This window comes from Agelaius phoeniceus, chromosome Z, assembly GCF_051311805.1.
Source record: "Agelaius phoeniceus isolate bAgePho1 chromosome Z, bAgePho1.hap1, whole genome shotgun sequence".
Classification (NCBI taxonomy): domain Eukaryota; kingdom Metazoa; phylum Chordata; class Aves; order Passeriformes; family Icteridae; genus Agelaius; species Agelaius phoeniceus.
This window is the reverse complement of record NC_135303.1, coordinates 82,534,848-82,546,512: the sequence shown is the minus strand read 5'-3', so window position 1 is coordinate 82,546,512 and position 11,665 is coordinate 82,534,848. Positions and strand designations below refer to the sequence as shown.

At 37.7% G+C, this 11,665-nt stretch overlaps 1 protein-coding gene across 5 annotated transcripts in view; it reads right to left on the bottom strand.

The window, feature by feature from the left end:
• Window positions 1-1,214: 1,214 nt before the first annotated feature.
• Window positions 1,215-11,665, bottom strand: part of LMBRD2 (LMBR1 domain containing 2) — a 33,458-nt gene continuing 23,007 nt past the window's right edge. For 4 of the 5 annotated variants that reach the window (XM_077171327.1, XM_054651577.2, XM_054651579.2 and 1 more), the window contains 3 exons: window positions 10,702-10,804; window positions 9,392-9,521; window positions 1,215-6,917 (listed from right to left, as the gene is read on the bottom strand). In XM_077171327.1, coding sequence (XP_077027442.1) covers window positions 6,857-6,917; window positions 9,392-9,521; window positions 10,702-10,804 — 294 coding nt within the window. In that variant the 3' untranslated portion in view covers window positions 1,215-6,856. Of the gene's footprint in view, window positions 6,918-9,391; window positions 9,522-10,701; window positions 10,805-11,665 lie in introns of those variants that run through there. The other variant, XR_013179814.1, reaches the window with a different exon arrangement.

The window sequence follows — 11,665 nt, the reverse complement described above, 5'->3', positions numbered from 1 at the left end:
TAAGAGTAGTAACTTATCACTCTAAGTTCTGGAGGAAGAGTGTGGCTGGTTAACTATCTGGAATATGATTCACTTCCCTATTCAAACCACCTCTAAAAAAAAAAATATATACACAGATCACTCACTGAATCACAGAATAGTTTGCGTTGGAAGAATGTAAAGATCATCTAGTTCCAACCTCGCTGCACTGAATGTGAACACCTTTAGCTAGATCAGGGTGCTCAGAGCACCCTCCAGCCTGATCTTGAAAGTTACAAGGGATGGGACATCCACCACCTCTCAGGGCAACTTGTGCCACTGTCTCACCACTCACATTGTTAAATACTTCGTTATATTTTACTTTAATCCACCCTCTTTCAGTTTAAAACCATTATCCCTTATGGGCTCTATCTTAGTTGTAAACCCCCCCAGAAGTATTGAAAGGCTGCAGTGAGATTTCCCTGAAGTCTCCTCCTCTCCAAGCTGAACAAGCTCAACACAGCCTTTTGTCACAGAGGAGGTGCTCCAGCTCCCTGACTGTCTTTGTGTCTCTCCTTTGGACTTGTTCCAACAGATTCATGGCTGTCTTATGCTGGGGACCACAGAGCTGGATGCAGCAGTGGTGGGTCTCACCAGAGCAGAGCAGAAGGGCAGAATCACCTCCCCCAACTTAGAGAGGTAGTAAAATACTTAAATTAAAAAAAAATTCTCTTCTTCCTTTACCTTTTTTTTTTCTGTAGGGAAGATAAAAGCAATAAACATGTAAGCATGAGAAAGATGAGATGGAGTCAATTCCTTTGCTGTGTCCATCTCCTCACAGCTGCAGTGGATCAATCTCTTGCCTTCATTGTCACTAGGGGCCTGGATGAACTAGAATTGTCCTAGTATGAGTTCTCACAAAAGAAGAGGAGAGTATGGACCCTACCTTTCATCCCTCCTTATGCCCCACAGAAATACTCAGTGCCAAGTTGGTCCCAGAAGCACACAGGGTTCTCAGAGGTTTCCCCGACAACACCACGTATGCAATATTCTTCTCAATTTCCCTTCTTAATCTGCCTTCAAGAAGATTCAAAATGATAACCAAAACAAGGTTGGATTATCTTCTAAAGCATGAATATACTTTTAATAAAAGTATAACTTCCACCTGGAAAAAAGAAGTAGGTCAAGTTTTTCTAAAAGACTACTTTCAAAAACACCTCAGAGAAGTATGAATATCTAAAATACACCAGGGAAAATGTATTGCAGAAATTATTTATTTCATGCCAATTTAAGTATTTGATTAGATATATTGTAACACACATTTCAAAAATATAATCCAGTAACAACAGTAATTCAGAACACTACAGAGAAAAATGTTTAACTCCGTGAATTTCAAAACAAGGTATTTATGCATACATATAAGGCAAAAGAAGATAGTCTATCCATAAGCAGCACTCCTACAGCCTGTCTTGATATACACTGGAGAATGGAGGTCTGTTACTAAACCTATACTTACAAATGAAACCTATACTTACAAATGAATTCCCTTATCTTCCAGATGCCTCTACAGAAACACAATGCATTTCTATTGAAAAGAATTAATTTCTACAGTGACAGCTAAAGTATCACTCTGAAACTACTAGTTCACAGGAATATGTCAAATATAACAACATTATCCTGAGGAAATAACTGAAGCTGCATACTAAAACACACACATGCACACAAAAGCATGCTGAGGACTTCATTCCAATGCATTCTAAGAGAAACAAAGAATAAACCTGATTGGACTTATGATATGACCCAAACAGAGGGTATCAAATATAATGCAATAAAATGAACAACAGCAATTAATGTATTTAATAGGGATCTAGTTCAACGTGCCTTTTTGATTTTGGCTAGGAATGCTGAATTTCTGTTAACATAATCAAATGGTGTAGGAGTGTCTCAGCTTCAGATTAGACTATTTAATTAGAGGCACAGCTAGTATTAGGTGACTGCCATGAAGCAGTACATATTCCTGCAGAGCCCATTAGGGAAAAGGAATGTAAAAGTTTCAGAAAGTTTACAAGATTCACAACTAAGCTGCTCTGAAAAAAGTAACAATTTTTTGAATTTCAAAGAAAAATTAAAAAGCTAGGACACGATATATCCCCTTAGTAGTGTTATTGTTAATAATTAAGATGCACCTATATGTCTGCAATGAACCAGTCAGACTTTTTTAACAAGCTTCATAAAAAGTTTTCCTTCATAAAGTGTTCTCTATTTGGTATTATGAATGCCCCTCAGATTTCAAGTAATTAAAGCAATAATGAAAACTGAAACTAAATGTAGTATTTTTCACATAATATTTACAGTATTCCAAGACAAATTTAATAAAATATAAATTACCATAATTATAGAAAATCATAGTAATAATTTTTAATACTTCCTATGTAAAAATCATTGTTCATGTTATATTTTACAATAGCACAAAAAAATATTGAAAAGACAGCAGCTTTCTACCATTCCTGTTAACACTGTTAATGACTACAAGTGGTTGATTGCAAAATACAGATTACATACCATGAGTTTTCCAGTAGTGTAATTTATAGAAGCATAAAGTTTCTTTTTTTCTTAACACTTTACTGTAGTTAAATAAGAAGCTATGTCGCCCTTTGCCCAAAGGAAACTATCACTATGAGCACAGATTAGAAGTTACATTATCTTTTACCTTCCCTCATAAAAACACTGCCTCACTTCACAACTGAGAGATGCACCCCTCCTTAGCTCAGTAGGGCACATATTTCCCAATATACATATCAAAATATGTATTAAGAAAAAGAGAACTACAAATCTAGTAGGAGTAATAAGTTTGACTACAGCTTTTTGCCTATCCATACATTTTAAGAACTCCAACACTGATTAGGTACTGTTTTCACACTGCTTTTTGAAGCTCATTGTGACTTGCACACATTATTTTCACTCATTTAAATCTTTGACAGGAAGACATTCAAACATTTGTACTTAATTTGGGTGGGATTTTTGGTGTTTTGGGGCTTTTTTTTGGTGTTCACTGATAGGGAGAAAACTGCGGAAATGATGGCAAGAAATATACACTAACTGCTCAGTAATTCAGGAAGTGAAACAATAAAGATATATATAATTTACATTCTTTAGCAGCAAATAAATATGACTCTATAAATACACTGACAGAAAAATACTTTAACACTCAGTTTCCAACAGCACAGTTTGCAAGGGAATTGTATTTAAAATCACCTAATCTGGAGCATCAGAAGTGATGCAAGAACACTGTTAGTCTAGAATACAGTCACTGCTTAAACACATCAAAGCTAGTTTTAACTTCATTTAGCTGTAGGGCTACTAGGACTGGAGCTGAAAGAAGCAGGAAAGAACCCATCAAGAGTTGCCACAATCTATCTGAGAAGCACCACGGAATCCCAGAACAGTTTGGGTTGGAAGGGATCTGTAAAGGCCACCTAGTCCAGCCCTCCTGGTTAGCCAGCACATCTTCAACTAGAACTGGGTGCTCAGAGCCATGTCCAGCCTGGGCTTGAACGTTCCCAGGGACAGGGCATCCACAGCTCTCTGGAGTGGGGTAAATCCTTAGGGACACAGCCCCCAGCCAAGTTCTGCACTATTTGTACTAGCAGTAACCAAACTTGCTTGAAACTAGCTCAAGTGAACAGCAAATATCATTCTTCTATAGTTGTACACCATATTTCTTTATTGAAAGTATTCCAGATTCAGTCGTATGAACCCATAGTGAGTTTTCAAAACATACTTTAATTAGTCAATAAATTGCATGTAATTAGAGCCTGGATAACTCCTGGTCAGCAATACACACTATGGAGGAAACCTGACTTCACTTATCAACTCCCTGTTTAACCAAACAGCATCCAGGGAGGATGTGACACCAGGCATTGCCAAGCATGATACAGAGAATTCTTTAGAGCTTTTCAGAGCTCAAAAAGCAGCCACTGGTTCTCCCTTACTGCACTGCAACATCAATAATGTTCAGCTCAGAATGTCTATGTTAGAATCTGAAATCCCACGCCATTAATTTATCCAGTCAACTCTTCAAATTACTGTATTCCAATGAAATCTGCACTAGGGACTAGTTACCTGTTTTATATAAAACCCTGACCACGTTTCCTCTGAAAATTCTGTTTGCAGCCATTTCACTGAGAGGGGAAAAAACAGGCCTCAAGAAGGCTCAATCCCATTGTCTGGTCACCAGGGAGTAGGTAAACTTATTTCACAGATTTTCAGAAAACAGAAGCTCCTTCTAATAGCTTTTCTACTGGCTCTGAATTAGATCCCTTTGAAGTGACATCTCAAGAGTTATATAAAGAGTTTGAATTTTATTTCTGCCAAAGGTTTTTCTAAATAAACTGCTGATACAAATTTTTAAAACAGAAATATAGAGTCTAAGAACAGTCATATGGATGGGTGCCCAAGAACATATACAATGCCTTTCATATAAGGATGAATTCAAGATAGTACTACTAAGTAGTTCAAAAATAAATTAAATAGGTGCTACCATAGAATTCCTAAAGAAATATCTGAATAGAGACTCATCTTCTCAACTTCCAGTCCCTGATAAGATTCAAGCTTTTACAAACACAAAGTACTCAAACTAAAAAGGGACCTCATATGAGTAGTCTGGAAATTGCATGAGCTTGAATGCCTGTGGGCATGGCTGACATTCACTGTATTCACCTAAGAACAAAACTGACAATTATTTTATGTCTGCTAATTTATTAATATAATTATTTCTATACAAATAAAGATTTTTTTTCTCCTTCATAGTAACAATTCAGTGTTTCAAAACAGGCAGATCAATGTATTACAAATACCACTACTGTTACAACACATGTACTAAAATCACAGGAGGTAGAGTTAGATCCCCATTAACAATTACTTGAGAAAACACAGACTATTGTTAAAAATTACTAGAATATGTCATTCATGAAAACTTACTTTTCAGAATAATTCATTCCTAGCTGCTTTAAGGGATGTGTTTTTTAAGCATGATAAAGAACGTATGATAAAAACATGTTCTCTTTTAGTTTTCAACATAATTTTGCAAAAAGCACATAAGAAAGCTCCCAAGTGGTAAAGATTTCAGACAAAAACCAAAATGGTTTAAATTATTCAAATTATCGAAGTTATCACAAATTTGACCACACCTTTTACCTTATGATTATATTTGAAAATTCATACAACTAACTATGGTTTAAAAATATGCCTATACTAATGAAATTAATGTGAAGCTTTTTTACAGTGTTAATAATTGGCATTTTTGAATGGCAAAGTATTATTCTTTTTGCAACAACCTACTGCAAAATACAGGCACCTTAAAAACTGATATATAATGCAACCAGGGAAGTTAGGATATAAAAAGTGTTTACCATTACCTAGTCATGCTATGTATTTCCCTTCTTTTAAAGAAATAGTCTAGGGTTTGAAGCCGTGCCTGAGGTGCGTGCAAATTATCATATTTCAGTATTTAACTCCATCTTCATAGTATGTTTCTTTTACAGTTACAAAAACACTAGTGCCATGATTTTGAATCATTACATCTGTAAAGATCTTAAGCAGACATTTTATCTTCAATAATGTATTCTTGCTATTGCACATATGCTCATATGACAGTGACACTCAGGTCCATATTCAATTTCAACTATTTACACATGCTAAAATCATGTATCTGCTTATAATGTTGGAAAAGAAAAAATATAGCCTTTTTTGACCAACACACATCACTCCAAAATTTATACCAAAAAAATTCATGGAATCACAGAGTACCAGGATGGAAGGAACCTCAAGAGCTATCTGTGGACACCAAGCTGTGCGGTGCAGTTGATAGTGGAGGGAAGGGAAGCCATCCAGAAGGACCTGGACAGGCTTGAGAGATGCGTCTGTGCAAAGCAAGAGCAAGGTCCTACACCTGGGTCATTGCAATCCCAGGCACAGCTTACAGGTGGGGCAGGGACCTGCTGGGGTGAGCCCAGAGGGGGCCACCAGGTTGGTGAGAGGACTGGAGCACCTCCTTCAGTGAAGATCAGCTGAAAAAGTTGGGGCTTTTTGGCCTGGTGAAGAGAAGGTTGTGTGGAGACCTCACAGGAAAAACCCCCCAGTGTCTGAAGGTGCCTAAAGTGGAAGCAGTGGAGAGGGACTCTATATCAGGAAGTGTAGTGAAAGAACAAGGGGAAATGGCTGAAAATTTGAAGAAGACAGATTTAGATTAGATATGAAAAGAAATTCTTTACTGTATGGGTGGTGAGGCACTGGCACAGGCTGCCACACAGAACTTGTGGATGTCCCATCCCTGGGTGTGTTCAAGGCCAGGCTGGATGGAGGGCTGAGCAACACTAGAAGGTGTCCCTGCCCATGGCAGAGGGGCTTGAAATTAGACAATCTTTAAGGTTCCTTCCAACCCAAACCATTCTGTGACTCTGATTTTACAGTCCAACCTTTCTCAGCAAAAGCATAGTTGATATAACTGCACTTTGGATACATCAATATGCTCTCACAGCATTGTTAAAATACAAAATAAAAAATTCCAGAAAATCTCTTCCCCAAACTTAGACTGTTACAGTTCAAGTTGAGCCCTAGGTATATTCGTGAGTTTATAATCTATTAACTTTAAATAGTTTTCTCCTTTTGGTCATGACACAAAAGCCCACACTGATGCACAACAGTATCTACAACAGCAGAAGCATATTCCTATCACTAGTGGTGAAGTTATCATACACGTGCATTCCCAAAAGAGTTGTTCCTTCATGTTTTTTTTTAAAGTGTCTTTGATGGTTCAGTGACATATTGCAAATACAGTATTTTCCAAGCAATGAGTAGGAGCTAGATTTCCACTGAATTTTCTTTAGCTTTGATGATCTTAGACATCATCAAATATTTTGCTTCGAGACATTGACAGGTATCTTCCACCAGGCTGGTACCTGCAGAATCAATTTTAGAAGTGAAAAAGTGTCACAGGAAATAGAAAAATAAAGACCTATTAAATCATCTAACTCTCACTGCAATCTTTCTCCTTGACTCCAGTGGATGATCAATTTGATGTTCTACTGAATTAGTTTTCATGAGAATTTTAAAGACAGTCATTAAATTAAACCTCATGTGACCAAGAGAAACAGTTATATGAATACTGGGAGTCTTAAAGAACTGTTTCCTAAAACAAAGGAAAGAAGTTGGATGTTTTGGCTGAACAGGGCCTTTTTTAAAAATCCCAACCACACCAACAACTTAACAAACCAACAGAAACCCAAAACACAATAAACCCAAACAAACAAGGGCACATAAAGTAGCTGCGGGTGCTTAACAGTACATCTCATGGGGTATTCTTAGAAGAAATACAATATCAAAGATAATGCCTGCATCAAACAAATGCCTGCATGCTTAATGGTAAAAAAGAACCTTCATAAATTGTTGATCAAATATATTTTAGAAACACTTTAAAAGCACAAAGTCCAAAACAGGGACAAAGAAGCTACTTGCTGTAGTATTTAGTAAAATCTGAATGAACACAAAGCCAGAACCTGGTATCCTAACTGCCCTTACAGTCCAAAAGTGTTCTATTTACTGCAGGAGCTCTAGTTTTGAAAACTAATGTTACATAAGCTACTTCTAAATTAACTGAAATTCCATATGCAATTACTCTTGACTTGTTACATCCATGAAATGAAATGAAGGTTACTAGGCAAAGCCTAACTAAGCTTCGAAGCTCCTGATTTTCTTTTTAAAGAAGAAGTTTAGAATGGTCCGCTTTGAAAAGCATATATAGATTCCTAGAGACTTCTGACACTGTGCTTGAAAAGTATTTGCTCCAGAATAATTACATATACATACTCCTGTTTATAGTAGACAATCCCTTTGACACTGCATGGAAGCCATCTGCTGACAGAAATTCTAGGGTAGCTCCTCTTTAAACTCTTGTGTTTAGAAACCCCCAAGTGCTCAAATGTGGTGACATGAGACTAAACCAGTTGTCTGAATCAACCTGTGAAACCTGGCAGTGCCATTTCACAGCATTCTTTACATGTTTCTGAGCTGGAATTTGTTATTGACATTATAGATAGAAGTCCACTAAAACAATGACTATCTGTGACTCTTTGTGATGGGGTAAAATAGTTTTAGCTGAGAAACAACAAATTATAAGTTTTTATATGTGAATTTTGTATTATTTGTAATTTCTACACTATATCCACCCCCCCCCCCCCCAAAAAAAAAAGCACCCATATAATGTATTGCTTGTTTCTTAAATAAAGCAGAGCTTAGCAGTTACATAAGGTACTCTGAGGAAATTTGGTGTTGCAGTCACAACCACAGAACCACAAAATTCTCTACTACAGACAGTGCAGTCTGGTATTCTCTGTTCAGGAAGATCAGATTTTAATTTACTTTAGTAGCTCCAAGATCTGATACCCAGCTGCATTCCTGCAGCGGATCCTGTAACATTGTTTTATTTCCTGCAGCCTTTTCATAATGGATTTTTTACTGGGAAATCAAGTGAGCTTTCTCCAGCTGAGCTTTGTAGGAAATCAGGGAAAACGTTACACTGTACCTCTGTCTGTTGAGGCATACACCTAGACCTGGTAGCTCAGTGTGCAGCTGCAGCTTGTGCCCTGGATGTCAGGAAATGGGAGCCCTGGGCAAGGTGCCAAGAACAACTAACGAAGGGCACAGGGACCTTTGGCCCAGCCAGTGGACTGGACACTCTGAGACTGTGCAGTAGCCAAGGGTTCAGCTGGAAGAGCCTGGAATACGGTGCACATGGGCTGCGAGGGTGTAAAAGCTCAGGGATTCTTTTGTTTGGGGTTCCTCCCTAGAGGCACCAATTCAAGCTGTTATACTGTCACTGCACCATGATTAAAGGAACTAAGTATCTGGGACTCTGCTATGGGAAGCCTGTGGTTGAGCTGGAAAGGGAAAATTTTCTGACTGTGAGAGTGGGGTGAGTAGGGAGGGAAAGGGGGACTTGGTCTGCCTGGTCCTTGGGTCACTGGAGCTGCCTGTGGTGAAGGGGCTTCAGTCCCAGCAGTGAAAGTCTGGGGTGGCACAATTGTGATCCCCACACTGCACCATGAATGGCCACAGATGGTCACACCAGGAATGTTTCCTTAACATGCACGTCATTCACTAGTTTTACATGCAGTGGTTTTCAAGTTATTCCATACATAATGTTATATCCAGCTCAAATCTTATTCTGACATTTGTAAAAACCTGGAACAACTTCAGGTTTTAACAGGTTTTAAAATTATTTCCTAATTATAGGGGAAAAGGAAGAAAGGAAAAAAGTTAGATGAAATTATAAACTTCGTTTACAAAACTGTTATTATGAAACATTTAATACAGCTGTCATAGGTCAGAAAACAGTAGAAACTTTTAACTGGAAATTACAGAGAATATTCCTCACCTTCCTGAGTCCAGTTCAAGCGGGTCATCATTAACAGAGTCTGCATTAAAATCCAAAGGTTCTGCATCCTGGAGGAGTTCTATTCTATCTCTTTCAGTCCTACCATTTGAACGGGTATACTTTGATAGTGCTGAATAAGTAAAAGGAGTGAAAGACACTTATTTGCCTTGTAAAGAGCCTGGAGGGTATGGAGACATTAAATTTAAAAAACCACAAAGAATAACAAAGTAATCTCATCCAAAGCAAAAGTGTGATGATTTAGAGTAGATTTAGTATTAAACCAAACTTGCTCAAACTTGTAGTATTTCGATTTTGTATCTCCACAGAAATGCAACTACAACTTTTGCCCCTCTAATAGGTTGAGATCTACCTTGCAAAGAATCATGGAAAATAAGAAACTAGTGGCAAGCATTACTTTTAAATGATCCATTCATCCTCCCAGCTTCATGCTTTAACTAAGCTGTTCAGACCAGTTTTTTGTTTGCTTTTGTTTATTTTTAAAAAAATCAATCTCATGTGTTGTTTTGCAGTTCATTCTGTGACCTTCACTAGGTCAGTACCTATGTCTTGTTTTAGAGCTCGAATGCTACACAGTCACATGATGAACATTAGAATGCAATTTCAGTTAGTCTGCCACTAAAAATCTGGGTTTGCAACTTTGTACAGAGGAGAGGGAAATCTACGAGTGTTTTCTTAAAAGCATATTCAAAGCTTCCCTCCTCCTCCCTTTTTTCCTCCTTTTTCTTCAGTTTCATTTGACTTGTTAGCTTACAAAAGCACAAAAAATACAGAAAAAAACATTCACATTCTGACAAACTTTTTTGGAAGTTTAAAGCATCCACAAAAAAAGTATTTTGCTAATACACATTATTAAATGAAGGTATATACACTTATGTGATGCTACATTTGTTGGTCATCTGATTGCTCCATTATTCCAGTCTGACACAGCTCACTTGCAAGCAGAAGACGTGAATTTTAAGATTTACAACACCCAACTTCAAGATGCATCATGAAGTTTCTTTGTTGACAACTGCTAGCCTAATGGCAATCATATAGCCCATAAGACCAAGTAATTGGTCTGAAGAATAGTAAGAATCTCCAATCCCAACCAGCTGGAGATGGAAAAAAATACAGTACTCTTTTGAGTGCCTTAAATGGCAAGGTGACACTGAGCCACAGAGGTGAACATTATCAGCACAGCATCTAAGACAAAAAGAAGAATATTTGAAACTACTTTCATAGCCAGTGTTGTGAAGAAAATGTACTGAAACAAAACAAAACAAACTTCCCCTCCAACCCACAAAGCTTACGTCTATTGGCATTAGTCTCTGAGAAGCTGGATTCTTTCTGGTCTGTGTGGACAGCTCTGCTTCTGGTAGAATCCTCTCTATTTCCATACCGCTCCTTCCATTCCTGGAAAAAAGACCACCAAGAAAAATGTAAGTTGGGAGGAAAAAGCAACACAGCAACTAAAAGTTCAGTATCTAAATACAGGAAAAATTTTTGTTTCATTTTAAACACAAAATGTGTTCCTTCACTAAACCAGTTATCATAATTGTTCTTAAGAAAAAGACTTTTATAAAAGAAATTGCATTTCAAATCTGCTCTCAAAGTTCAGCTAACTGCTCTAAGTTATGGTGGGAACTGCTGCTTTTATTGATCACTACTTCCATCTAGTGGCAAAATGAAAAATAATGAGATGTACATAGCACAGAAAAATTCATGGCTTAGTGTCAGGTCATTTCACTGTATATTAAATGTATCATAGATTTGCTGTTTTGCTTCCCAACAAGTTCAAGTTTTAAAACTACAAGATGGAGGGAAAGGATCTGTCCTAGGGTGACATTATGATGCTTGTATCCCCAGTCATCTGTTCTGTTTATGCTGGATATTATATTCTGTGCCTTCAAGACTGGTTCTGAGAGTGAAGGTGGGAAATGAAAAAGAAGCACGGAATTTGTTATCAGGGACTGCACTCACTCCTCCACATTGGACGGATAAGAACAGAGCCCTCCTTTGCTTTTTAGTTAGTTTAGCTAGCTGAGGCAGAGAAGATTTCCCTGGACTGGTTTTCTTTTCTTCTTCTTGGAACTGTTCTTGGAACCTGCTCTGGGCAGCAGCCTTTCCCAGGGCCAGAGGGACTGATAGCAGAGTGACCACCCACAGGAGAGACGTTCTGAATTTGTCATCTCTTCAAAGAGTTTTGTCATCTGGTATTGTTTATTTTGTGTGCTGGGGAGTGCTTTGCCTGTTAAATAAACAGGTTCTTTCCAC